Source organism: Suncus etruscus, chromosome 6 (genome assembly GCF_024139225.1).
Source record: "Suncus etruscus isolate mSunEtr1 chromosome 6, mSunEtr1.pri.cur, whole genome shotgun sequence".
Classification (NCBI taxonomy): domain Eukaryota; kingdom Metazoa; phylum Chordata; class Mammalia; order Eulipotyphla; family Soricidae; genus Suncus; species Suncus etruscus.
Genome location: NC_064853.1, coordinates 19,909 through 47,684, shown reverse-complemented (window position 1 = coordinate 47,684; position 27,776 = coordinate 19,909). Strand labels below are relative to the sequence as shown.

General features: G+C 44.1%; 1 protein-coding gene across 1 annotated transcript; it reads left to right on the top strand.

Annotated features, from left to right (window-relative positions):
• The first annotated feature begins 5,103 nt into the window (after positions 1–5,103).
• On the top strand, positions 5,104–26,996 carry LOC126010930 (zinc finger protein 688-like). Its single transcript, XM_049774537.1, has 6 exons — positions 5,104–5,150; positions 5,803–5,883; positions 8,720–8,846; positions 22,406–22,486; positions 24,218–24,313; positions 26,852–26,996. Coding segments are annotated over exons 2-6 (339 nt in total). The 5' UTR covers positions 5,104–5,150; positions 5,803–5,850; the 3' UTR covers positions 26,854–26,996.
• The last annotated feature ends 780 nt before the right edge of the window (positions 26,997–27,776 follow it).

Sequence of the window (27,776 nt, the reverse complement as noted above, 5' to 3'; positions counted from 1 at the left end):
CTATCAGGGATTGAGCTGGTCTGCTTAGAAAAGCCTGCAAGGGGTAAGTGTTCACATCAGGGACTAATGGGGGTTCATACATTGTGTGTATATATACATACATATTTGTATTTCACTAATATCAGTTTGGGATCCCTAGGAAACAATGATGTCAAGAAAAAGAAAAATTGATAGCGAGTGTAGGATATTCAAAGAACAGTGGACTTACGATTACTTTTTTATGCAGTACAAAGAAAAAGCTGTGTGTCAGATATGCCAGAATATAGTTGCTGTGTTCAAAGAATACGATTTGCGACGCCACTATCAAACTCAGCATAAAGATAAATATGATTGTTTGGTTGGAGAAGTGAGAAAAGATAAAATATTACAACTGGAACATACACTGACAACTCAGCAAAATACTTTTGTGAAGCAGAAGCAGTTAAATACTTCCTCACTGCGGGCAAGTTTTCAAGTTGCCAAGCTAGTAGCACGCAATGGCAAACCATTTGTGGAGGGAGAATTTGCTAAAGAATGCCTTATTTCTGTTGCCAAAGAGATGTGTCCAGAGAAGGCCAATTTATCTAGTACAGTGAGCCTTTCAGGAGTTACAATGACACAAAGGATTGAAGAAATGGGAGAAAATTTGCTGCACCATTTGCAAAACTCTACAAAGAAACTTTGCTATTTTTCCTTGGCACTCGAGGAAAGCAATGATGTTCGTGATTCTGCCCAACTTCTCATTTATATGCGTGGGACAAATGAATATTTTGAAGTCATAGAAGAGCTTGCTGCACTGCAAAGTATCAAAGGCACAACCACAGGAGTGGATATATTTGAAAAGGTTTGCCAAACTGTGAATGATTTGGAGCTGGACTGGGTTAAACTAGTCAGTGTAACAACTGATGGTGCTCCTAGCATGGTGGGGTCTAAGAGGGGAGTAATTGCTCACATTACATAAGAGATGGACAAACACAACCATCCTCATCCAATTGCCATACACTGCCTCATCCACCAACAAGCGCTGTATTGTAAATCACTGAAGTGGGACTTTGTTATAAAAATAGTGGTATCTTGTGTTAATTACATTAGAACGCATGCACTAAACCACAGACAATTTCAGGAATTTCTATCTAAGGTAAATGTTGCCCATGAAGATGTTCTGTACCACACAGAAGTCCATTGGCTGAGTAGAGGGAGAGTTTTAAAACGTTTCTATGACTTACTTCCGCAGCTTACAGCTTTTCTACTTTCAAAAAAGCAAGAAGTACCAGAGCTCAATGATGCAGAATGGAAATGGCACCTTGCCTTTCTGAAAGATATAACAGAGCTACTCAACAGTTTCAATCTGCAACTTCAAGGTAAGGGGAAGCTCATCTGTGATATGGCATCCCATGTGAAAGCATTTGAAGTAAAATTAGGCCTTCTCATCAAACAAGTACAGGAGGAAAACTTCAGTTATCTCCCAACAAATCAAAACCTGTCAGTGGACAAACCATTGTTTGCATTCCCAAAGGAAACATGTCTGGCTTCACTAGCATTGTTGCAAAAGGAGTTTCAATTTAGATTCAAAGAGCTTCATCTCCATGAACAGGACATACAGCTTTTTTGTAACCCATTTTCTGTTGAGATTGAAAATGTCCTTACAATTTACCAAATGGAACTGGCTGAACTGCAGAATTGTGGCTCTCTGAAAGACGCATTTAAGTCAAGTAACCTTTTGAATTTCTATGCATCTCTTCCCTCTGAGACATATCCAAATATCAGGAACCACGCACTCAAAATGGTAACCATCTTTGGTAGCACTTATGCCTGTGAACAGACTTTTTCAAGAATGAAACATCTGAAATCTTCAACCAGATCAAGATTAACTGATGCCTACTTGCATCACTTGTTACGGCTGGCAGTGACAAATATGGAACCGGACATTGACCGTCTCATTAGCCAAAAGCAGGCCCACAGTTCCCATTGAAATACTGGTGCATGATCTGTTTATTTATAAATGGTTTTCATTTTATTTATATAAGATATGTGCAGTGTGAGTAGGAATTAGTAGCTCATATAGTTGGTAATCTGGCCCCCACTTTAAAAAGTTTAAAGACCCCTGGTCTAGAGGTATCTTCCAACAGTTCCCTTGTCCTTCCCTGATAGGTTACCTGGCATAGCGTCCCTCCTTGTTCAGAACTCAGGTCCCAACAACATCTACATTTTAATATACACTTTTTTTATTAATTAAATGCTTCAATTAAATACCTTGATTACAAAGTTGTTTATAATTGAGTTTCAGTCATACAATATACACCCCTTTAACAATACCATTTCTTTTTTGTTGTTGTTGTTGTTTTTGGGTCACACACTCAGAAGCGCTCGAGGTTACTTCTGAGCTCAGAAATCACACCTGGCAGGCTCAGGGGACCATATGGGATGCTGGGATTCGAACCACCGTTCTTCTGCATGCAAGGCAAACGCCCTACTTCCATGCTATCTCTCCAGCCCCACAATTTCTTACCACCAATATGCTCAGTTTCCCTTCTTCCACCTCACTTGCTTGCCTCTGGACAGACATTTTATTTCTCTCTCTTCCAGTTTTTCCTTTTTAGATATTGGTTTTCCCTCTTGTAAATGAGGGGGAACTGTGCATATCATTTAATTTTAGCATACAGTTTTTTTCAGGTTGTCAAGTTTCAGCTATTATTGTCACTGGCAGAGTGATTCCTTCTGTATCCTAACTGTACTGCTCCACAATTTGTGTCTAGCTTCTTACCAATGACTGGTTCTCCTGATTTTCATCTTTATTGTCTCTAGATATTTCGGTTATACTATATTATTTTTTATATTCCACAAGTGAGTGAGAGTCTTCTATATCTATTCTGCTCCCTATGATTCATTTCACTCAGCATAATACTCTCCATATCCTTCCATTGTGAAGTGTGAAAGGGTCCAAGAAAGCCTAGGGTTTGGGAGAGCCCAGGGTCCAGGAAGTGCCCACCACCCCAATAAAGACTCCAAACCTTTAGAGATGCAAAAGCAATGTTGAGTTTATTTCCTGCAGAGCTCTGGGGTTCCCCAACAGCAACCTAGCACAGCGGGTACTGGTTCTAAGGAGGAACCCTGAGCTATGTTGTCCCTAGACTCTTGTAGAATTTTATATGTTGGGCTGGAGAGATAGCATGGAGGTAAGGTATTTGCCTTGCATGCACTAGGACGGTAGTTTGAATCCCAGCATCCCATATGGTCCCTTGAGCCTGCTAGGAGCGATTTCTTTTTTTTTTTTTCCTTTGGTTTTTGGGCCACACCCGTTTTGACGCTCAGGGGTTACTCCTGGCTATGAGCTCAGAAATCGCCCCTGGCTTGGGGAGACCATATGGGACGCCGGGGGATCGAACCGCGGTTCGTCCTACGCTAGCGCTTGTAAGGCAGACTTACCTCTAGCGCCACCTTCCCGGCCCTGCTAGGAGCGATTTCTGAGCGTAGAGCCAGGAGTAATTTCTGAGCACTGCCGGGTGTGACTCAAAAAAAAAATGTCATATGATAATGGGATTGCAACTTCAAACATTTTTATAGGTTCACATAAACATTACAGTTCAAACTGACCAATTATGTTTATAGGAAAAGGTGCTATCTCCTAGCCCCCCAGTTGATGTCATTCACTCTAGCCCCCTTTCCGGAGGTCTTTTGGAGCTATGTCTGGAATCCATACGCTGGTGGTCTGTGAGATAATGAGGCCTGTTCCTCCAGATGTTCCTTGAGAGTGCCTTGACCTGGCAGGATGAAGGTCCTGAGAAAGGCCTGGCTAGTCGGGTCCTTGAGAGCTTGGTGTTCTATTTTATATTTTATAACCTGGAGCCAGCACATAATGCTAAAGCTAAAACCTACATTAGTTGTCACCTAATTGTTTCCTATACTTTCAAAGGCACATATACAGCTGTCTCTTGCCTCTCTCTCTCTGGGCCAGCTGACAGTTCACATGCATCTTACTGCCCAGCAGCTTGGGCTCTCAAGGACAGAGGGCCTGTTTGTAGCCAGGCTTTTGTGAATTTGGGAATCAAGTTAACAGAAGTAAAAAATCAACTCAGCTTAACAAAGACAAAAATCCACTTAGCAGGAGGTAACAGCATGGTTTGAAACTGCTTATTGCAACTACTCAACTGTTTAAAATGAAAAGGCAAGTTCTAACAAGAGAATACAGGAATTGAAATGAAGCAGAAATTGAAATGCACTTCAACACCGTGTATAAACAAATGTCATGACTTCATTTTTCCTAACAGCTACATGGTATTCCAGTGCATATATGTACCCAAAAGATTCTTTGTCCACTCATCTGATGTTGGGCAATTGAGTTGTTTCCAGATTATGACTATTGTAAATAGTGCTTACCAAGTTTGAGTTGTGAGCACACAGCCGAGTAAATATGAGGCTGGCCTGGTGGGGACCCCCAAAGTATATAAAAAGAAATAAAAAGATAAAGTCATTGATGTTTCAGAGGAATAGGCTATAGTGAGATCTCTGTAGAAATCATTTTGCGTTTAGGATCACACATGGCAATCATTGTTCAGGGGCTCCTCCTGCTCTGCATGGAGGAATGACTCCTGGCTGCCTCCTGGGCCCTATGGGATGCCTGGGATGAACCCAGGCAGATCGTCTGCCATGCTGCAGCCCTCCCTATGTCCTGTTGCTCAGGTACTCTTGCGGTGTTTTAAACGGCAACTAAGTGCATTTTCTTTCAGTTCTGTGGGGGCCTGACCCTGGCCTTCACACAGGTGAGGACCGGCTGCCCACTAAGCTCTAACACAGCCCAACGGCGGTGTGTTTGTGTTTCTTTGGACACGACCCTTCCGTTTCTGCATAGGAATACACTGCATCGCCTCACTCGAGTGCCGGAGAGAAATCACCTTCGGGCCAGGAAGCGGCTGGGAACTAGACGGCGCCTGGCCCTTTAAGACGCCGCCGGAAGTGGCTCGACGTCACGCCGGGCGCCATGTTTTCCTCCGTCGCCGACCCGAGGGGAAGGGAGCGCCGTCGCCGCCGTCGGGTCCCGGGCCGGCAGTTCCGGGTCCGGCGGCCAGAGGGCCTGTGGAGGGACGACTTCCTCCCCGCCGGCCGTCGGTCCGTCCGTCCGTCCGTCGAGGGCCGCTTGAGCGCCCGGAGCGCGCGTGCGGGGTCCCGGCCCGGTGAGCGGGCGGCGGGGCCTCTCCCTCCCCCGGTCCCTCGCTCGATCCCGACCCGGGCCGCCCGGCGGGCTCCGCGCGCAGTGCTCACTCCCGGGGCCCGTGACTCCGCGCTGGCGAGCGCCCCGAGCCCACTCTTGACCGGGCCTGTTGTTGGGGCCCCGGCTGGCGATTTCTGCTTCTGTCCCCTGCAGAGCAGCACACGCTCCCCTCGTTCTGTGAGCCGTGGCACGGGGAAGAGCTTTCTTTTTCAGGCAAAACATTTCTTTGTGCAAGGGAGTGGTGGCCACGCCCCGCACGCTCGGGGCACAGAGCTGCACCCCCAATTAGACCACTTGGCAGACGCCCTCCCCTCGCAGACCGTCCCCGCCCGAAGAGCTATCGATTGGGAAAAGTGGATTTTACTCTCGAAGCTCCAAGTGCAGACACAGGTCCCGTCGTGGTCCTGAGTGAGCGCTGTGGATAGCAGGTTGATCGTGCACTCGAGGGCAGCACGCTACTTGGGCGCTTTCCACGTGTTCCTCAGAAAGGAGCAGGTGGTGGGTGCCGGGTTCAGATGTGCTGATCAGGGTTGGGATCCAGCGAGACCCAGCGGGCAGCAGCTGGGCAGGGGCTGTGCTCATCTTCGTTGCTCATGGCTGCGACTTTTCTCCAGAACTTCGGCCTTGCTGCTGCTCTTGAGGAATAATCCAGGCTGAAGAAGATGGGGCCTCACCGTCTAACGTCCTGTCCCCAGGTAAGGGACAGTGGGCTCTGAGAAGGAGAGGGGAAGGGGAAGGAATCTGGGGATGGGTGTGGCCACTAGCACTCCTTCAGGGGCCCTGGTCTCTGCAGTTGCTCTTTTTTTTTTTTCTTTTTCTCTGTTTATCTTTTGTTCTTTTTGTTGTCTTGTGTTTGTTTTGGGGGCTATGCAGGTGTTCCTCAGTTCTTCCTCCTGACTGACTGTATTTATTAGATGCCAGGTTCCAGCGTTGAGCTTCTGGTAATATAAACCTGATGTTGTTGAAGGAGACATTGATCCCAGGATTTCTGCCATAAAATAACATTCCTACCTCACCTGGAGAAAGGCTGATTAATTTCTTATTTATGGCACCACGGCTGAAAGGGAAGGCTTCTGGCTCTGGGACCCTATGGGGTATCAGGAATTCAGCCTGGGATAGCCCCATCTGAGGCAAGTGCCCACCAAATTGTCTTGATGGTTCAGCGCAGAGTTCTTTAGTATTTTTCTGCTACTCTTAGATGCCAGGCTGTTGGGTTACTGATCGTACCCTAATCAATAATTGTGCTCCACCCTAAGGAGTGATCTGATGATAGTATATTGGATTATTCTTTACCTGGTATTCTTTTCCACCCTAGGGTGGGACCTGATTCTTGTCAATAAAATTAGAGGTCTGAGGAAGGCAGAGGTTCATCCTTTGATCTACTGAGCGCACTCCTTCTTAGGAGCAGAAAGCTTGGGTGGTTTGAATTCCTTGCTTGAGCACTGGATTTCCTGAACCCATTCTTGTACCTGTGTGAATTATTTCCTGCGGATCTTTACAACTGGAACTGTTCCCCCTAATTGGACAGGGGAATGGGAGCTGCCTTTCCTGTCTGAGAGCTCGTTGGGACTCAAACTTCAACCACTCTCTAGAGAACATAACTATTCACCGAGCTGATGCCTAGGTCCCTATCTCTGGGCTCCTGGTGAAGGATTTTTAAGCCTTATCAGAAAGAACACAGCAAGGACCTTTCCTACATGTGCGTTTTCCTGTGGGTTTTGTTTGGTTTTAGTTATAGCTGCTTTGTTCTGTGCTGTGTCAGCTTTTATGTTTTGTCCTGAATTTTGTGCCACATTGGTGGTGTTCAGGCTTTTCTTGACTCTACACAGAGCGTTCTCTCCAGGCAACGTATGGGACACTAGCCTATGCCTGGGATTGATTCATTCTGCACCCTCCCTGGCAGTGTTGCTCAAGACCAGAGCATGTAGCTCAACTCTTTTGTCTTTCACTTTACACACTCTGCAGAGGCAGGCTCTGCAGCCACATTTGTCCTCAGTAAACCAGGTGCACTTCCAAAGCTTTCTTGTCTGTGGTCCCATGACTTATGAGTTCTAATTGGGAAACAGGAACAAAAGATCTTTCTGGAAGCCATAGATGCTGGAAATTGGGTCCTTTTCTTTTCTTGGTAGGTTGGGTCATACCATGCGGTGCTCAGGGTTTATTCCTGGCTCTACACTCAGAAATTGCTCCTGGTAGGCTTGAGGGATCATATGGGATGCCGGGAATTGAACCAGGGTTTGTCTGGTGTTGACTGCCTACAAGGCAAATGTCCAACCGCTATGCTATTGCCCCGGCCTGTGTTGGGTCATTTTGACCTGCACCAGGAGGGATTTGTTTGGGTGTGAACCATGAATGCTGATATCCCCAAACTCAGGTTTGCTTCACTCACTGGATCCTGAATTTACCTTCTCGCCACTTGTATCCTGGGCAGAGGTGGGCTCTGGTGGCAGGAGGGGCTAGTGTGTTTTGGGGACACATCCAGAGTTGATGTTTCAGCTTTTTTGGCTCTGTAGTCTTGGTTTTATCCACCAGTGCTCAGTGAATCTAATGCATGGATTAGCCCTGGGTGTTCTGTGTGCAAAGCAGCACCTCCAAGAACCTTCTTGAATAATGTCGGCATATCATGTTGGCTGATGAGGCTTTCTAGCATGGAACCTTCCATTCTGGGTGCCCCTGGAGAGAGGTTGGAGAGGCTGGGTGCTTGAGAGGGCAGATTGAAAGTCCCTGAATCCTATAGAACCTTATGGCAGAGGTCACAAACTCAATTTACCTGGGGGCCACAGGAGGCAAAGTCGGACTGAGGCCGGGCTGCATAAGGGATTTCACACGGAAAAAAAAAAGTCCTCAAACATCATTATTAACAGTTTTAATTATTTCTTCTGAACATGAATAGAACATTGAGTGAAGATCATGAACAGTGCAAGGGACAGCGGGCAGGAGCAGCGGAAATGACATCTGCGCTAGGAAATGACATCTGCGCTAGGCGCAAAGTATTTGCGATTATTTGCTTATCGAATATTCGCAATAAAAATTGCATTAGTGGGCCCAGAGAGATAGCACAGCGGTGTTTGCCTTGCAAGGAGCCAATCCAGGACCAAAGGTGGTTGGTTCAAATCCCGGTGTCTCATATGGTTGCCCGTGCCTGCCAGGAGCTAGTTCTGAGCAGACAGCCCGGAGTAACCCCTGAGCACCGCCGGGTGTGACCCAAAAACCAAAAAAAAAAAAAAAAAATTGCATTAGTAAGAAAAAAATGCATTAAACATTTGCATACCCCGAACAAAACTGCTCGGGTATGCGAATGTTTAATGTGATTTTTTTCTTACTAATGCGATTTTTATCGCGATTATTCGGTAAGCAAATAATCACGAATACTGCGATATTTGAAGGCCAGTCACAGGCCACAAAATGTTGTACGGAGGGCCGCAAACGGCCCGCGGGCCGCGAGTTTGAGACCCCTGCCTTATGGGATCTTATCTCCCCCCTAGGGCCCTGGTTGAGCCTTGGCCCTGACCCCCTCATTTGTGTGCTTAGGGCTTGGTGACCTTCCCTGATGTGGCCGTGAGCTTCTCCCCAGAGGAATGGACATTCCTGGACGTCTCTCAGAAGAAGTTCTACAGAGATGTGATGCTGGAGACCTACGAACACCTGCAAGCAGTAGGTGAGAGCTGCCTTGGCCCTGGGCCACTACTGTGGGCTACAACCTGGGGTGACAAGGAGGTGCCTGAATCTGCAGGGATATGGGCTCAACAGGGGACATGACATGATTCTGCTGAGCTCAAGGTCAAGCCCTTCCTTACTGTTCTTTTTTTGTTCTTTAAAGTCTTTACTTATTTTGGTTTTGGGCCACACCCAGCAGCGTTCAGGGGTTACTTCTGGCTCTGCGCTCAGATCACTCCTGTCAGGCTCAGGGGACCACATGGGATGTTGGCAGTCAAACCTGGTTCTGTCCCAGGTTGGGCAAAAGCCCTATGGCTGTGCTCTCTGGTCCCTCTTCTCTACTGTTCTAACCCCCCAGCCTCTGACTTTATTTCTCAGATGAATCCAACTTTATATTTATAAATGCCTTTTCAGTGACTAGCAATATAAATTGTTTCACGGGTTTGCCATATCTGAGCCAAACTAGATTTGATCCCCGGCTCTGCATATGCTCCCGTAAGCCTGGCAGTATGCCCCCTGAGCACAGAACCAGAGGTCGACCCTGATTACTCTGAGTTTGGCCACAAGTGATGTGATTTCATGAACTGGGTGATCTTAGTCTCTGGACTCTGACTCAAGGATCATTCCTGACAGGTTTTGGCATCATCTTAATTGCTAATGTTCATCCGTGGGTTGTCTTGTTTATGGTCACATGTTCTCCTCTCTACTATTCTTTCAATCCTAATGAGATGCAAAATTTGTGAGTTAATTTCTTTTCATGATTTTATAAGTTCCACTCGGTAATATATCCTGGGGTCTCTCCAGTGCTAACTGGGACATTGTTTTGGGCTGGCATCAAATTTGATGTTCCTGCATGCAGATCATGTTACCCAACACATTGCATCCTTTCTGAGGCCACAGACAATTTGACTTTTGTGGTTTTTTTTTTTGTATTTGGACTACACAGGTAGTCCAGTAGTTTATTCCCAGATATGCACCCAGAAACCCCTGCTGGTGGGGCTTGGTGGAAGCTGTCTGGCTCCTCGGATCCAATCATTGTTAATTCTGATCATGTCACATACCCTAACTTCTGTAATATCAGTCCAGCCTCTAGTTTTAAAGACATACTTTTTGAATAAATGTTTTTCTGTCTGGGGGATACATACCCAAAAGAGGGTTTGCCTGGATATATGGCAGCTCAATTTTGAGGGTAGTAAGAGCCCTCTATACGGTTTTCCGTATAGAGCATTCCCACTAGAAGTGGAGGAGAGTTCCTTTTGACCAAATTCCTGCTAGCAGAGATTGTTCCCAGTATTTTTGATGTGTGCTATCGGGGCCGGGCGGTGGCGCTGGAGGTAAGGTGCCTGCCTTGCCTGCGCTAGCCTAGGACGGACCGCGGTTCGATCCCCCGGCGTCCCATATGGTCCCCCAAGAAGCCAGGAGCAACTTCTGAGCGCATAGCCAGGAGTAACCCCTGAGCGTCACAGGGTGTGGCCCAAAAACCAAAAAAAAAAAAAAAAAAATCTTTGATGTGTGCTATCTTCATTGATGTAAGATCATATCTCATTGTTGTCTTGATATGAAATTCCCTAATGATAAGTGATTGTAAAAAAATCCACGAATTGTGAGATCACCCCTTGAATACCGTATTTGCTGGCGTATAAGACGACTTTTGAAACTATAAAAAGTCAGCCGAAAATCGGGAGTCGTCTTATACGCTGAGTATATCCCAAAAAACGTCTTGATATGCTGCTAAACGAAAAGTATCTGGATATTGCCATGAAATGAATTTTTCAACTCTATCCTGCACCAATCTCTGCAAGGCTGCTCGGACAATCCAAGCAGGCTTTTGATGCATGCAAATTAGACAATGTTCTGTACCCGAATCTATACTGTCAAAAGCCTGCTCAAATGAGCCGAGTCAGAGAAGAAGTCTATTACAGTATACCCTTTGAACCTTTGCTTGTTGTGATTGGCTCACTGTGGTACATACAATTGCAGCATAGGAACATTCCGTCTTATACAGCGAATATAGGCCTAAACCTATGTTTTAACTATAAAATTAGGGGGTCGTCTTATACGACCAGTCGTCTTATGCGCCGGTAAATACGGTATGTTTCTAACTCTCATCAAAGAGGTCTTAAGCAGAGTAGCAGCAAAGAAATAACCCAAGCTAGTCAGGCGAGAGTAATGGCTTCTTCCTCTTGGTCTCTGCCAGAACCAAGAAACAGAACTTCATTTTCTTTTATTAAACCAATTCCCATACACCAGGGATGGCAAATACGTGGTTCTCAAGCCACATGCGGCTCCTGGCCAAAATGAATGCGGCTCTTTGCCTCTTATCATTATTTTGTATACTGTGGCTCTTTGCCAAGCTTTGATTTTGTTCTGCTTCTGAGGAGGGACCTCTGAGGAGAGATCTTCCGCCCCCAGGCTGTGTCATCCCATCTCCCATCCCTCAACTGCACGGGCCAGCGAGTGGGGGGACCCGCGTGTCACATTTTGTGTCACATCTTGCAGTTAGTTCTTAGTGTGGAGGACGCAGCATATATTCACCATCACTGCAGGGTTTTTACCCTCACTCAAAATGGCAAAATGCAATATGTGTTTAATATATTATTGTTAAAATTATATGCTTTTTGGGGCCGGGCAGTGGTGCTGGAGGTAAGGTGCCTGCCTTGCCTGCGCTAGCCTAGGACGGACCGCGGTTCGATCCCCCGGTGTCCCATATGGTCCCCCAAGAAGCCAGGAGCAACTTCTGAGCGCATAGCCAGGAGTAACCCCTGAGCATCACAGAGTGTGGCCCAAAAACCAAAAAAAAAAAAAAATTTATATGCTTTTGTGTGAGTGTTTGTTTTGGCAGGTCACTGCTTGGTGTGGCTCTCTGACTCTCACAGTTTAAAATTTTGGCTCTTTGTGTCGAACTTGTTCGCCAGCCCTGCCATACACCAATGGGAGAAAGGTTAATAGTAATCCAGGGGGCCGGGCAGTGGCGCTAAAGGTAAGGTGCCTGCCTTGCCTGCGCTAGCCTTGGACGGACCGCGGTTCGATTCCCCGGTGTCCCATATGGTCCCCCAAGCCAGGAGCAACTTCTGAGCACATAGCCAGGAGTAACCCCTGAGCGTTACCGGGTGTGGCCCAAAAACCAAAAAAAAAAAAAAAAAATAGTAATCCAGGAGGGCTTTGAATATCAAAAGAGTGATTTAAGCAAGAGAGGAAGATGGGGGAATGCCTTTGTTTTGGGTTAATACCTGGATGTCAGGTCACAATTCCACCCTTTCTGTTTATTACACAACAAAAATAGGAAAAGCTGTAAGTTTTGTCTACTTTTTTCCACCAGAGGCAGGAACTCTAGATCAGAAGTTATAAAAACGGATATTTTGCAATAGGCACAGTAAAAGTTGACTATAAAAGCACCAAAAGTCAGATTGTGCATACATATTTTTAAAACAATCCACTTATTTCATATCTTTGTTTTATGCATATCACAAAATTTTATTTCATAGACTTCTCCGAACATAAATATTAGAACCTTACTGCAAACACACTTAATTTGAAAATTCTTAAACATTCTTGCACCGAGCACTGTTATATGAGTCTAGAACGTTTGAGTTTCTTCTCATACATCTCTTAAACAAAATCACAAGAACATTTCTGCAGATAAATATAGTTTAAAAATAAGTTTGCTGGGCCCGGAGAGATAGCACAGCGGCGTTTGCCTTGCAAGCAGCCGATCCAGGACCAAAGGTGGTTGGTTCGAATCCCGGTGTCCCATATGGTCCCCCGTGCCTGCCAGGAGCTATTTCTGAGCAGACAGCCAGGAGTAACCCCTGAGCATCGCCGAGTGTGGCCCAAAAACCAAACAAAAAAAAAAAAAATAAGTTTGCTGGGCCTGGTGCGGTGGTGCAGGATGTAAGGCATCTGCCTTGCGCGTGCTAGCCTAGGATGGACTACAGTTCGACCCCTTGGCATTCCATATGGTCCCCCAAGCCTGAAGCCATTTCTTTTTTATTTTTTATTTAAACACCATGATTACACATGATTATAGTTGGATTTCAGTCACAAACAGAATACTCCCCTTCACCAGTGCAACATCCCCACCTCCAATGCCCCCCCTTCCCATTCCCTGCCTGTATTTGAGATAGGCATTCTACTACAGTTATTTTTTAAGTTCAGTAAGCTGGTTTTTTTCTTTCTTAAAGGATAAGTGTTAAAAAAAAATACAGTAGGAAAGGTGGCAAAAGTGGCAATCTCTATTGTTTGTATAGGCCCAGCAAAATATGGGGAAAACAGGGGAAAAAAATCCTTGGCCTGATTACAAGAAGGCCTCAATCCAGAAGTTTATTGGCATAAGATCAACTCTGGGCTCCAGGCATACCTGTCTGTCCAACCCCTGAGTCATTCTCCATGGTTCTGGTGAAACTTTTTCGCACTTTAGCTGTTGTTGGTGTTAGGTTCCTGTATTTAAAGATTCTGAACTCTGTGCATTTTGTTCATCGAAGTCAGGCTGATGTGGAGCATCCTTTAGTTTCACCTCACCATTAGATGTGGAGATGTAGGTTGTTGTTAAGTCGTCTGGGAGTTGAGAGCACTCTTTGGAATAAATCAATGTCAGAGCAGTGGCAGGGTCTTCCCTAGTAGAGGTTTGTGTCCTGGTAATGTTTTTTGTTTGTTTGTTTTTATGGGGGGCCACACCCAGCGGTGCTCAGGGGTTACTCCTGGCTATCTGCTCAGAAATAGCTCCTGGCAGGCACGGGGGACCATATGGGTCGCTGGGATTCGAACCTCATCCTGGTAATGTTACAGACAGTTGTGGTTGTTTTCATAGATGGTATCCATTGTTCAGGGGTTTATGGGCAGTGTCCATTCTTCTGAGGCCTAAGCCAAATCATTATGCCAATGTTCAGGGTATGAGGCCTAACTGCATCACAAAATTTATTTTCCTATCTCTATTAGATAAGAACTTGTTTGCATATGTAATATTTTCTTTTTGGGGGGGCAGTCACACCCGGCACTGCTCAGGCATTATTCCTGGCTCTAAGCTCAGAAGTCCCCTGGCAGGCACAGGGGACCATATGGGGTGCCAGGATTCAAATCACCGTCCTTCTGTATGCAAGGCAAATGCCTTATCTCCATGCTATCTCTCCGGCCCCATGCATATGTATAATGTGCCTATGCAAAAGAGAAACAATGCCACAAGGTATTGTTGGTGCATCTTGAGGCTGGAGGAGCAAGTCCAGCATTCCCCGTAGCTTGGTCCTAATGTATTCTATATGAATTCTATGCAGAGATACTCTTCTACCAGCATTGCTTATTGAACAGATCTCAAAGGGGAAAAAGCAAACGAACAAAAATCCAGTGGGCAAAATTGTCATTATATAAGAGGATATTCAAAAAGAGTTATAGATGTTAAGGGAATACATCTAAGATATACAAAGGGGGTACACATGTCCCTTGTACATTTTAGAAATAGTCATGGGGGGAGGGTGTTGTTTCCAGGACACCACTTTGGTCTGTGATTTTGCCATCTGGAGTCTGTAAACAGCTCCCAGCACTCCCGTATCAGGCAATGTCTTTGAGTGGGGTGTCTCGGAAACTGATTATGGTAGCAAGCACAGGTACCCAGTGAAGGGAGTTGGAGGATAGGAGTTCATAAATAATAAAATTGATAGGAAGAGAGTATTGGTTTCTTCTCAGGCTGAGAGTATTTTTTTAATTTTGGGAGCTGACTGGCAGATAGCTTGACAGAGGATATTAATCTGCTTCATAAGGAGCGAAGACCTGAGGGCAAAAATGGTTACATGTGGGATAATAGACAGTGGGGGTAAGAATAAAGAACTAGAAATGAGCCTGTAGGTGGTGAGTCAATGGGGGAAGGGAATAATACAACATAGACATTCTGTATATTGTAAACATAGATGAACACCTATGATATCCTATTTAACTATACTGTATAATGCAAAGTGTATTAAACTATATGATATCCTATAAATCTATATGAATTTTATAGGTTTCAGAATGGGGATTAGTGGAAAGGGAAGTTCACCAGTCCCCTCCCCCAATAAAAGCTTCTGGTGCAGGGTGGGGGATGGGGTGGGCCTGGGGTCCCCTCAAAATGCCATGTTGCCTGCTGAAGCTTCTGGATCCCAGAGAGGAGTTTGGATCCTTAATTATGCTGGAAGCCAGAAGTTCAACAGTTCCACCCCCTCCACCCCAGTGCAGGATGGGGGAGGCCTGGGGCCACCTTCAAAATGCTTGCCAGGACCCACCTGGCTGGCACCTCAGGCAGGTGGCCCAGGGTAACCCTGGGATTTGGGAAGAAGGAGAGAGAAGGCTGTGGAGGGCAGCCGGAGGCCTCATCTTTCCCTAAGCTTGACCAAAAAGCCTACATTATTGAGCCATGCTGTCCCCATGTTGCCTGCTGAAACTTCCAGATCTCTGAGAGCACCATCGGATGTGACTGAAAAAAAACAAAACAAAAATAAATAAATAAAAACATTCTTATAATGAGCACTATAATAGCATAGTATTGAAGAACCTTTTCTATAGACTTCTGTAGATAAAGAATATTTTTGCATTTTGGTTAATAAGTTGCTAACTAATATACACAAACATCACAGCAATTAGGAAATATTCACTAGGATAGCTGAGAACTTTAAAAACCTAGCATTTTGCATTGCTTTGGAACTATGCAAACTGATATTACACCACTAAGGTTGAATGCAAATTTTTCTGTTTGCAGGGGACCTAGAATAAAACAGAAGCTATTAGAACCTATACAGATAGAACATACAGTTTAACCAGCAATATAATGACAGATGCAAATAGGATTAATAGATTAACCTATAAGAAACCTATAAGAAAGTTGCAGAGATTCTGAAAGCAGTTTCTTCCCCGTATGGTCTTCTGTTGGGCTTGGATCCTTCATCTTCTCTGCTGTAGTAGGCTGGTGAGGTCATCTGGGATGGAAAGGCCTTCGGTTCCTGAGCTGGAATCTGGGTGGCAGACCCGCTCATCTCCCTGCTATTATTAATTTTTTCCCTTAAATGGAGCTTTGTCTTTGGTTTCTACACATCAGTGACCTTGATATGTTGGGTCTTTGGATGCTGCTCAGAGTCTTCAGTTCTCCCCGTCACTGCCCGCTTCTGCCTGAAAGAGTCTCTTAACACATTCAGAATGGGCAATGTCCACTGATGTTCCAGTGATGGGCACTGCACATTCAGTTCAATTCAAGGAGGCCGTCATAGTGATTATCTACCAGAGGGTCAAGGCACCATCATGTGGTCTTCTTGGGTCCCTGGGTCCTGGGTCTCTGTTTGGAGGTCAGTAGAGGTGTTGTGAAATCACCCCATCAGTCATAATTCTATATACCCCTCCATGCAGACAGGTCTGAAGAAGCAGGGTGGCGATGAAGAAATAAAAACCCAAGCTAGTCAGGAGAGAGTAATGGAGCCAGTGGCTGCTCATGGTCCCTCTCTGGTCTCTGGCAGAGCCAAAAGCCAGAGCTCTTCTTTCTTTTATTAAGCCAATTCTCAGTACACCAGGAGGGGGAAGGTGGAGAATAATCCAGGTGGGATCTACATAGCAAAACAGATTTATGGGAAAGAGGAAGATTGGGGAATACCTTTGTTTTTGGAGTAGTAGTAGGTATCATCTTACAGATTTGGTTTTTGGGCCACAAGCAGAGTCCTGGCTCTGCTCAGAAATAGCTCCTGACAGGCTCGGGAGACCGTATAGGATACTATCTGTCCAGGATTGGTCCTGTGCAAGGCAAATGCCCTGCCACTCCTATCGCTTCGGCCCCATTGGATAGTATTTTAAATGGGATAGACCCTTTGACCTCTTTCTCCTCTGAGTCATTATTTGTATAAAGGAACGCAGCTGTCTTTTGTGTGTTGACTTTGTAAGCCCATCACTTTGCTGTATTGGTTTATTGTTTCTAGGAACTTTTTTTTTTTTTTTTTTTTAGTTTATGGGTCACACTCGGCAGCACTCAGGGGTTACTCCTAGTTCTACACTCAGAAATCACTCCTGGCAGGGATCATATGGGATGCCGGATTTGAACCACCGTCCTTCTGCATGCAAGGCAAACGCCTTACATCCATGCTATCTGTCCCGCCCCTGTTTTTAGAAACTTTTGTGGGGACTCTTTAGTGTCTTCGATGTATGGCCTCTTGTCATCTGCAAATATATGTTCACTTCCTCCTTTCCAATTTGGATTCTTTGATTTCCTTTTCTTGTCTGATTGCTATTATTTGGACTTCTAATACTATGATGAATAAAAGTGGAGGCAGAGGACATCCTTGCCTAGTGCCTGACCCTATTGGAAATGCTTTCAATTTTTTGCCTTTAAGAAAAATGTTGACTGACTGGGGTTGGAGAGATAGCATGCAGAAGGTCGGGGGTTTGAATCCGGCTTCCCATATGATCCCCTGAGCCTGCCAGGAGCAACTTCTGAGCATAGAACCAGGAGTAGCCCCTGAGTGTGGCCAGATGTGACCCAAAAACCAAAAGAAAAAAAGATGCCTCAGTCAATATTCTTCTTTTTTTTTTTTCCACCTGGTCCTGGTGGGCGTTTCTTAATTGCTGTTTCAATTTCCTTACTTGTGATTGTCCTGTTTAGACTTTTTTACATCCTCACTCAGTATTGGAAGATATTTTTCCAGAAATATGTCCATTTCTTCTAGGTTCTCTAGCTTAAATGAATGCAGTTGTTCATAATAAACTCTTATGATGCCTTGGATTTCTCGGGGTTCTGTTGTAATCTCTCTCTTTTCATTTCTGTTCCAATTTATTTGAATATTTCCCCCCCCCTTTTTTTTTCCTGTGAGACTTGCCAGCGGTTTGTCTATCTTGTTTATTTATTTATTTATTAAAAAAAAACATCTCCTGGGGCCGGAGAGATAGCATGGAGGTAAGGCATTTTCCTTTCATACAGAAGGTCATTGGTTCGAATCCCGGCATCCCATATGGTCCCCCGAGCCTACCAGGAGCGATTTCTGAGCATAAAGCCAGGAGTAACCCCTGAGCACTGCCGGGTGTGACCCAAAAACAAAAACAACAACAAAAATCTGGTCTTGTCAATTCTTTGTATTGTTTTCATTGATCCTATATTGTTGATTTCTGCTCTGGTTTTTATTGTTTTTTTTCTTCTGCTTGTGTTTGGGTTCCTTTGCTGTTGTTTATCCAGATATTTAAGTTGTCCTTTTAGGTTGTTGATTTTTTTTTCCTCATGTAGGCCTCTATTGCTATGAGTTTTCCCTAATTACTTCTTTAGCTGTGTCCCATAGATTTAGTCAGTTTTTCTTCATTATCATTCATCTCAAGGAATCTTTTTATTCCTTGATTTCCTCTTTGATCCAGCTGGGTTTTTTTAATTAATTTATTTAAAGAAAAAACATTACATAGTTGACATAACTGATAAAAATACATTTTTAGGAAGACCAAAAACAAACATGTTTTAAAAAAATAGAAAATAGAAAAATAAAAGAAATGGAAGAAAAAGGAAAGAATATTTTTGAAAACTATTAACTCACAATGAATTCATTGAAGCACCAGAAGAAAGTTTTTTTTCTTTTTTTTTTTTTTAAAAAAAAGGATGAGTTAAAAAAAAATACAGCAATAACGGTGTGAGAGTGGCATTTGTTGTTTGCATAGGCCCAGTAAAATATGGGTAAAATAGGAAAAAATACAAAATTGTCCTAAATACAAAGAGACCTTATCCCTGAAGTTCTCTGGCATAAGACCAACTCTGGGCTCCAGGCATACTAGGTTGTCCAACTTTGTGGTCACGGGGAAGGTTTTTTTTTTTTTCACACATTAGCTGTTACCCGGTTTCTGTTGATTCTGGTTTCTGTGCCATAAGGATTCTGGTTTTTGTGTTTCATCGAAGTCAGGATGTGGCACGTCCTCTGGTTTCACCTCACCACCAGATGTGGAGCATCCTGCCCTGCAAGCAAGTTGCTGCTGTCGCTGATCCAGCTGTTTTTTGAGCAGCATTTTGTTTAGTCTCCAGGTGTTAGATTTTTTTCCACATTTTTTTACAATCAATCTTTTTTAAAAAAAGGTTTTTGGGTCATACCTGGCAGTGCTCAGGAGTTACTCCTGGCTCTACTCTCAGAAATCGCTCCTGGCTGGCTCACTGGACCATATGGGATGTCAGGATTCGAACCACCGTCCTTCTGCATGCGAGGCAAACTTCTTACCTCCATGCTCTCTCTCCAGCCCCTACTATCAATCTTGATCTCTGTGGCATCGTGGTCTGATAGGGTACTCGGTATAATTTTTATATTTGTGAGTTTATGTATTTTAGACTTGTTACCTGAAATGTCTCTCCTAGAGAAGTTTCCATGTGCACTTGAGAAGAATGTGTATTCAGCTTTTTGAGGAGAAAAGGTCCTGCATAAATCCATCAGTCCTACTTGTAGTTTCTCATTTAGGGCTCTTATGTCTTAGCTAGTATTCCAACTAATGGATCTGTCTAGCGGAGATAATGGTATTGAAATCCCCCACTATCATGTTTTTGTCCATATGTTTCTCTAGGTTTATAAGTAAGAGCCTTACTATTTTTCGCTGGCTCTACATTTGGGCATAATGTTGATCAGGGTTATTACTACTTGGTCTTTTCTTCCCCTGGTCAATAACTAGTGTCCATTTTTGCCTCTAAGTACTTTAGTAAGGTTAAATGCAGTTTGATTTGATGTTAGCATTTCTGTCCCAGCTTTTGTTTGTTTTTCAATAGCTTGTTATAATTATTTCTATCCTTTTGTTGTAAATCTATGTCTATCCTGCCTGAACTTTGAAGTGTGTTTCTGCAGGCAGCAGGTGGCTGGGTCTTACTTTCTGATCTGAGCTGCTACTCTGCTTTTGCTAGGAGAGTTGAGTCCATTAATATTTAAGGAAGCTATTGACAGAAAGGACTATTGTGTAGAGTTGTTGTTACAATTGGGTATTTGGTTTATGCAATTGTTCTTTGAGTAGTTCTTTTAGAGTCAGTTGTTATCATGAATATTGGGAGCTCTATTTTGTTCAAGAATGTTTGTAACCCTTTCTTCCATGTAAATGAGAGTTTGCTCAGTGGTGGACTCTAGGTTGAAAGTTTCTTTCATTTAAAACTTTGAATATGTCATTCCACTCCTTTTGCCTGGGTTGTTTTAAATGGGAGATTTGGTTTGATTTTTTTTTTTTTTTTTTGGTTTTTGGGCCACACCTGGTGAACGCTCAGGGATTACTCCTGGCTATGCGCTCAGAAGTCGCTCCTGGCTTGGGGGATCATATGGGACGCCGGGGAATCGAACCATGGTCTGTCCTAGGCTAGCGCTGGCAAGGCAGACACCTTACCTCTAGTGCCATCATGCCAGCCCTTGATTTTCTTTTTTTAAAGAAACTTTTTTTTTAACTTTTGGGAATGTTGCACTGGTGAAGGGGGTGTTCTGTTTATGACTGAAACCCAACTACAATCATCCTTGTAATTATGGTGCTTAAAGATTTCAATTAAAAAAGTTGACAAAAAATTTTTTAATTTAATCATTTATTTATTTATTTATTTATTTTTAGTTGGGCCACACCCAGCAATGCTCAGGGGCTACTCCTGGCTCTGCACTCAGAAATATCCCCTGCGGGCTGGGGACCACATGGGATGCCAGGAATCAAACCAGGTCCCTCACTTGTAGGCATGCAATGCCCTACCACTGTGCTATATCTCCAGCTCCTGGTTTGATTCTTTTTTTTTGGGGGGGGGTTGGGCCACACCCAAAATCGTGATGCTAAGGGGTTACTCCTGGCTATACATCAGAAATTGCCCCTAGCTTGGGGGCACCATATGGGTCGTTGCAACAGCGGTCCATCTTAGGTTAGCTATGTGAAGGCAAACGCCCTAACACTTGTACCACCACTCAGGCTCCTCCCTGGTTTGATTCTTATGTTCTTTTCTTTATACTTAAAAGTTGTTCCAGCTTTACTGCTTTAAAGAGTCTCTCCTCCCCCCCCCTCTCTCTCCCCCCCCTCCTTCCCTCCCCCCCCCCCCAATTTGGATTTCTATATGCCTTGCTGTGCTTTTCTGTTGCGGTCTATTTTGTTGGCACTGTTTTTGCTTCTGATTTGTATAGCAGTCTCTTTCCAGAGATTTGAAATTTCTCTGTTGTTATCTCCCTCACTGGTTTTTCTCTTTTCACTTTTTCCTCCCACTTAATCATTTCAGAGATTATTTCTTTGTCTTTGTTCAATAGGTATCTTACATTTCTTTCACTGATTTGTCTGACCTTTCTTTTTTGACTTCTTTATTAATGCTGGCTTGCATTTTGTATTCGACTTTGTACAATTCTCCAGCTGTGTATATCTGGTATTGTGGCTTGCTAACATATTTTTTATTTCCTTCAGTTGCATTTGTATGGGTTCTTTCATCTTCTGAAAGAGTTCTTTGAATTGGTTGAATTGTTGATCTATAGGTATCTTTTGTTCACCAGCTAGTGACTCCTTGATTTCTGTTGCTGAAACATTAAGTATTGATTTTAGGTCCTCAATTATAAAGCTCAGGTGTTTTGGTGAATTTGGAAATTTGCCAGGATTTCTCTACAAATCCCAACTGCAGGTGTCTTTCTTAGTTTTCTCATTGTTCTTTGCATTTGGTGGGTTGGAATGCTGTAGTTGCAGGGTGTTTAAGAAAGTGATCTATTGGGGCCAGAGAGATAGCATGGAGGTAAAGCGTTTGCCTTGCATGCAGAAGGTCGGTGGTTCAAACCCCGACATCCCATATGGTCCCCTGAGCCTACCAGGAGTGATTCTGAGCGTAGAGCCAGAAGTACCCTTGAGCGCTGCCAGGTGTGACCCAAAACCCTCCTAAAAAAAAAAAAAAAAAAAAAAAACATAAAACAAAAAAAACAAAGTGATTTATTGAATGGATCGCATAAAAAGTGGCTAGAGGTATATCTGCTTTAGAGGTTTTTTTCCTAAACAAGTGAGGTTATCTGAGTACACTAAAAAAATATTGCAAACTAATTCATTGGTTTGTTCAGTTGAGTTTTGAGGTATATATTTTCTAGGGAAAAGAAGTGCTAGGTCCAATAAGCTGAGAAATATATGATGTACATTGAAATGCCCTTACGTAAATGCACCAACCTTGTGGATTAGGGAAAGGAGGGCTGATGGGAGGGACCAAAGTGTTCATGTCTCCACTCTGACACAGACCATAAATCCTGAAATGGCACAGGATGGTAGGGGGATCAGGACCAGCAGCCTCCAGTCTCCTTTTTAAGACACCTTTGGGCGTTGGCAGTTCATGGTTTTGCTCCTGGCTTTTCACTCATTGTTTACTCCCTGGGAAAAGAGGGTGCCTAGGTCAAATGAAGATTGGCCATGTGCAAGGCCAGTACTGACCTATTGCTCCCCCATCCCTCTGATGTATTATCCATCCCCCTCAATTTGACTTTTATTTTAACGTATTCTCATCTCTGCTATAACTAGCATGCATATGGAGAGCAGTTCATTTGTTCTGATTTGGTCCTTTTCATTAAGGATCCAGACTTATGCATGGACTGCTGTGACCTTCATTGTCTCTAACCCAAGATTGTCCTTCTGCAGCAGGGTATTTTGGGGTAAAGCCTGCACTAATCTCCTGGCTAGAAAGAGGAGCCCTGGGGAGGCTGCCACGAAGCCTATTTGCTGGTGAGTGTGGGAAGAGCCTCCTGGGCTCAGGATGTGGTTTGGGTGTGGATTGTCATGGGCCTGTGTGAGATGGGGGCTCTGGGCTTGGCCTTGGGACTCCCAGAGCACTGGTACATGACTTTTCTTGCTCCCTTTCAATCCCTTGTTGCTGAGTCCCAGAATAATCTGCAGCTTTGCTGTCTTGTCTTTGCTCTTTCTGGTTCTGTGTGTGGGTGTTTAGAACAGATCCTACGATTCCTTCACTCCCTGTTTGTGCTCTCAGTGTAGTTGCACAACCCCATGTCAGGGTGCCCTTCTCAGGCCCTCCTGTCTTTCCTTTGTTCTGATCTTTTCCCATAGATCATTATGGGGTTTTGATATCCTCAAGGAAGTGATTTTCTTTCCTTTTATTTTGAGGTTCACTCAATAATAATAGTTGGGGTTAATCTTGGCCCGGTGCTTCAGAACTTACTACCGGACTTGGGGGTCATAATGAGGTGATGGGAATTGAATTCAGGTCAGCCTTGAGACAAACACCCCCCTGCTGTGCTTTCTTCTGGCCCACTCGGAAATATATTTTTGTCTATTTTAAACTATTTATAAGCAAGCCCAACACAAAGCTAATGTAGATTTTGCCAAGCTCCTCACTATGGTGCTCCCAACCTGTCTTGCATTTTCATATCAGCTTATTTAGTGCCTGAAAACAACATGTATTTGCTCTACCTATGTTGCCACTTCAACCAGGTTTTATTCAACTAAATTTTTAAATAAATTTTTATTTAAGCACCATGTTTACAGAGATGTTCATAGTTGAGTTTTAGTCATAATTGTACACTGTCCTTCACAGTTCAACTTTCCTACCCATGTCCTCCATGTCATCCCCCAAAATACCCCACTTCTGTCTAAGACTGGCACTCTGTTTCACAATCATTGTCATGTCATGACAGTAGTGCAGTTACTGCACTGTGCTTACCACTCTTTGTGGCAAGATTCATATGGGATTGTCCTCGCAGCTCTCTCATTGTCTGTCTGTTGTCTCTTTATATTATTATCATACCGTCTTATTTTTCTTATATCCCACAGATGAGTTTATCTATTTTGGCTATCCCTTGTCCTCTGATTCATAATATGATGATAATAATCTCCATGTCCATCCATATATAAGCCAGTTTTATGACTTCATTTTTTTTAATGGCTGCATAGTGTTCCATTGTGTAAGGTATACCACAGTTTCTGGAGCCACTTATCTGTTGTCAGGTACCTTGGTTGTTTTCTGATTCTGGCTAATGTAAATAGTGCTGTGGTGAACATAGTGTGGAGGACATTTTTGTATTGTTTTTGTGTTCCTAGGACCTATCCCTAGGAGTGGTACTACTGGATTATATGGTGGCTCAATTTCCACTTTCTTAAGCCATATCCATAATATTTTTCAGAAAGGCTTGACTAAACAGCATTCTCAACAGCAGTGAGAGTTCCTTTCTCCCAACATCCATGCCACACTGGTTGTTCTCACTATTTCGCAGAGGCTATTCAAAATGCAGTGCAAGAGTAAGCTCCAGATATCTCTAGGTGTGACCACAAAATTCAACCAAACAGAAAAATCCACCAGACTGTTTAGGAGCATAAAGATTTTATCTTGCTTTATCAATAAAATAAGGAAAGCTAGGAGAACAGACTTTAGCAGGAGATAGAGCTATGGTTCAGACAGCCTTATCAACAGCTACTCTGACCAAAACCTTTCTCTTTCAGCAGAACTCAAGCCAGAAATTCATCCTTGTCCCTACTGCTCTCTCACTTTCTCCAGTCAGAACTTCCTCAGTCATCACATGAAACGAAGTCATCCCTCTTGTATTCTCCAGCAAACATCTGCAAGAAAGCACCCTCAGTCAGAGAATTCCTGTCCACCTGATCAGAACCAATGGTGGCAGCATTCTGATCCATATGATGACAAACCAAAGAATGACATACTTGAAAGTCAAAATCACACAGAAAGCTCCATACATTTGGCTAATAGGATGAGGCATAGAAGAATTTCAACAGCGTTTTCTAGACTATTTAACAGTCAAATAGGTAGCTTTAGTAAACTGATGACAATGGAGGAAGACATTAGCACAGGCCTGAAAGAAAATCCAAAGGACACAGGTGGGGTAGTTCCAGGGATAGCCTTGCCAATAATTTTAAGAGATAAGTATGTAGGGCCTGGGCAAGGCTTCAGTGATCAATCAAATCTCATCACACATCAAATGACTCACACAGGGGAGAAGCCCCATGTTTGCAGGGAGTGTGGTCGTGGCTTTAGTATGAGGTCAGGTCTCACCAGACACCAGAGGACACACACAGGGGAGAAGCCCCATGTTTGCAGGGAGTGTGGCCGTGGCTTTAGTATGAGGTCAGGTCTCATCAGACACCAGAGAACACACACAGGGGAGAAGCCCCATGTTTGCAGGGAGTGTGGACATGGCTTCATTGAGAGGTCAAATCTCATCACACACCAGAGAACACACACAGGGGAGAAACCCCATGTTTGCAGGGAGTGTGGACGTGGCTTCAATTTGAAGTCAAGACTCATCATGCACCAAAGGATGCACACAGGGGAAAAGCCCTATGTTTGCACAGAATGTGGACGTGGCTTCAGTATGAGGTCAAATCTCATCACACACCTGAGGACACACACAGGGGAGAAGCCCTATGTTTGCAAGGAGTGTGGCCGTGGCTTCAGTATGAAGTCAAGCCTCATCAAACACGAAAGAATACACACAGGGGAAAAGCCCCATGTTTGCAGGGAGTGTGGCCATGGCTTCAAAGACAGGTCAAGTCTCATCACACACCAGAAGACACACTCAGGGGAGAAGCCCCATGTTTGCAGGGAGTGTGGCCGTGGCTTTAGTATGAGGTCAGGTCTCATCAGACACCAGAAGACACACACAGGGGAGAAGCCCCATGTTTGCAGGGACTGTGGACGTGGTTTCAGTATGAGGTCAACTCTTGTCATACATGAGAGGACACACACAGGGGAGAGGCCCCATGTTTGCAGGGACTGTGGCATTGGCTTCAGAGACAGATCAAGTCTCACCAGACATAAGAGAATCCACACAGGGGAGAAGCCCTTTGTTTGCAGGGATTGTGGGCGTGGCTTCAATGTGAGATCAAATCTCATCAAACATCGGAGGACACACACAGGAGAGAAACCCTATGTTTGCAAAGAGTGTGGACGAGGCTTTGGCCAAAGGTCACATCTCATCACACACGAGAAGACACATGGGAGAAGCCCTATGTTTACAGACAATGTGGGGGCAAGGCTTAATTCAGATGTTACATCTCATCAGACACTAGAGATGACAGGAGAAGCCCTCCGCAGTTGTGTAGTCAGGCATCTCTAGTAAAGTTTCATAACACCAGATGACATACAGTCAAGAAGCCCCATATTTGCAGTTTGTGAGCAAGGCTTTATTTTGATATAAGTCTTATAACACCACAGGATACACATGGGAGAAACCTTATGTTTGTACAGAGGATATAGAGAGACCAGAGGATGCATACAGGGGAGGACTCTGCAGACAATGAACAAGAATTTGGTCTGAGGTCAAGTCTCTTCACACACCAGTGGGGACACAGGAGAAACCCAGTGTTTGCATTGACTATGTGAGGCTAGTGACAGATTCCGTATCATCACACATCAGAGGACACATACATATATTTCAGGGTCAGTGGTTGTAGAAAATGTGATTAATAAGTGACTTCAGCATCCCAAATACCAAATAGTCAACAAAATCTACATATTGTATCTACAAAGGTGGCCGAAGAAAAGTTCTTATTTGCTTTTCTACAAAATAAAATACTTTAGATCGCATATTAATATTTGCTACCCCATCAAATGCAGGGGAAATTAATTAAAAAATATGATATCCAATATTAAAATCAGTGCCTTATGGTGAGGGTAAAAGATAGGTTAGGGGTTAGGGTCAGGAGTAAGGTTAGGGTTGGAGTAGGAGTGGAACTACAGTCAGGGATCAGGATTGGGTTAGGGTTAAGGTTTAGGGTTAGGCTAGGAGTGGGGTCAGAGGTAGGGTTAGAGGGTTGGGGTTGGGGTATGCCTTAGGGTTAGAGAAGGGTTGGGTTTGGGTTGGTTGGGTTAGGATGTTAGGATGAGGGTTGGGTTTGGGTGAGGGTCAGGGTAAGCTTGAGGGGGATAGGGTTAGGTTAGGGTTAGGGCAGAGCAGGCCTGTGCTCTAGGTTAAATCTAGTCCCCAAAGGAAAGGATTAGAACAAGAACCTGGAACAGGGAACAGAAGCCTGGTCATTATTGAGAAACCAGAGGAATCCAAAGTAAAAAAAAAATCACTCAGACCCTCTTCCCCAAAATTTTTGTTTTTAAGGAACAAACAGAAAAGTGTCCCCAATGCACCCCTGTATACTCCAACTCGCAGGCTGGTCAAGCTCCCCTACTTGGGAATAGACCGTCCTGAACAAGTGATGTTTCAAAGAGGAACAGAGATGGAAGCAGCTGTGATAAAGTAAAGTCTATGAAAAATTTCCAGCAACCGTTTCCCTGGGTTGATGTGACTCACCCTACCTGTCCTGGCCAGAGACAAACAGTCCATTAATTGACTGCTAAAAGACGCAGTGTGTGTGTTTTTTTTTTTAAACACAAAACTTTAAAGTGTAACTTTATAGCATCCAGTGAGAGGGAACCAAAGGGGAGATGAGAGCTTAACACAAAAATATTTGACTTCCCAAATAAAACCCATAAGTTAATTAAGAGTCAGGGAAGGAATATGCTTTAAAAAATTTTAATACATATGCCTCATTTTTATCTAATCTATTGATCTTTCCAGTTTTGGGGCCACTCAAGGGTTACTCCTATAGTCTGGTGCTCAGAGGTTACTCCTAGCTCTGCTCAGGAATTACTCCTGACAGGCTTGAGGGACCCTATGGGGATCAAACTTGGGTCAGCAGTGTGCAAGGCAAATACCCTCCCCGAGTCCTAGTTTTCCTGCCTGGAGTATGTTTTTGTAAAAAGATTTGTTCATTTATTTAAACACCTTGGCTACAAGGTTGTTCATAGTACAGATTTTTGTTTTTGTTTTTTTTGTTTTTGTTGGTTTTTTTTTTTGGTTTTTGGGCCACACCCAGCGGTGCTCAGGGGTTACTCCTGGCTGTCTGCTCAGAAATAGCTCCTGGCAGGCACGGGGGACCATATGGGACACGGGGATTCGAACCAACCACCTTAGGTCCTGGATCAGCTGCTTGCAAGGCAAACACCGCTGTGCTATCTCTCCAGGCCCAGTATAGTTTTTTTTTTCTCCACAGA

Bases quoted from the DNA above. Each gene is read 5' to 3' on its own strand.
- LOC126010930 (XM_049774537.1), top strand. From the start codon at position 5,851: ATGGGGCCTCACCGTCTAACGTCCTGTCCCCAG. The intron at 5,884-8,719 runs GTAAGGGACAGT...TTGTGTGCTTAG, and splicing joins GTCTAACGTCCTGTCCCCAG to GGCTTGGTGACCTTCCCTGA. The intron at 22,487-24,217 runs GTGAGTGTGGGA...CTCTTTCAGCAG, and splicing joins GCCACGAAGCCTATTTGCTG to AACTCAAGCCAGAAATTCAT.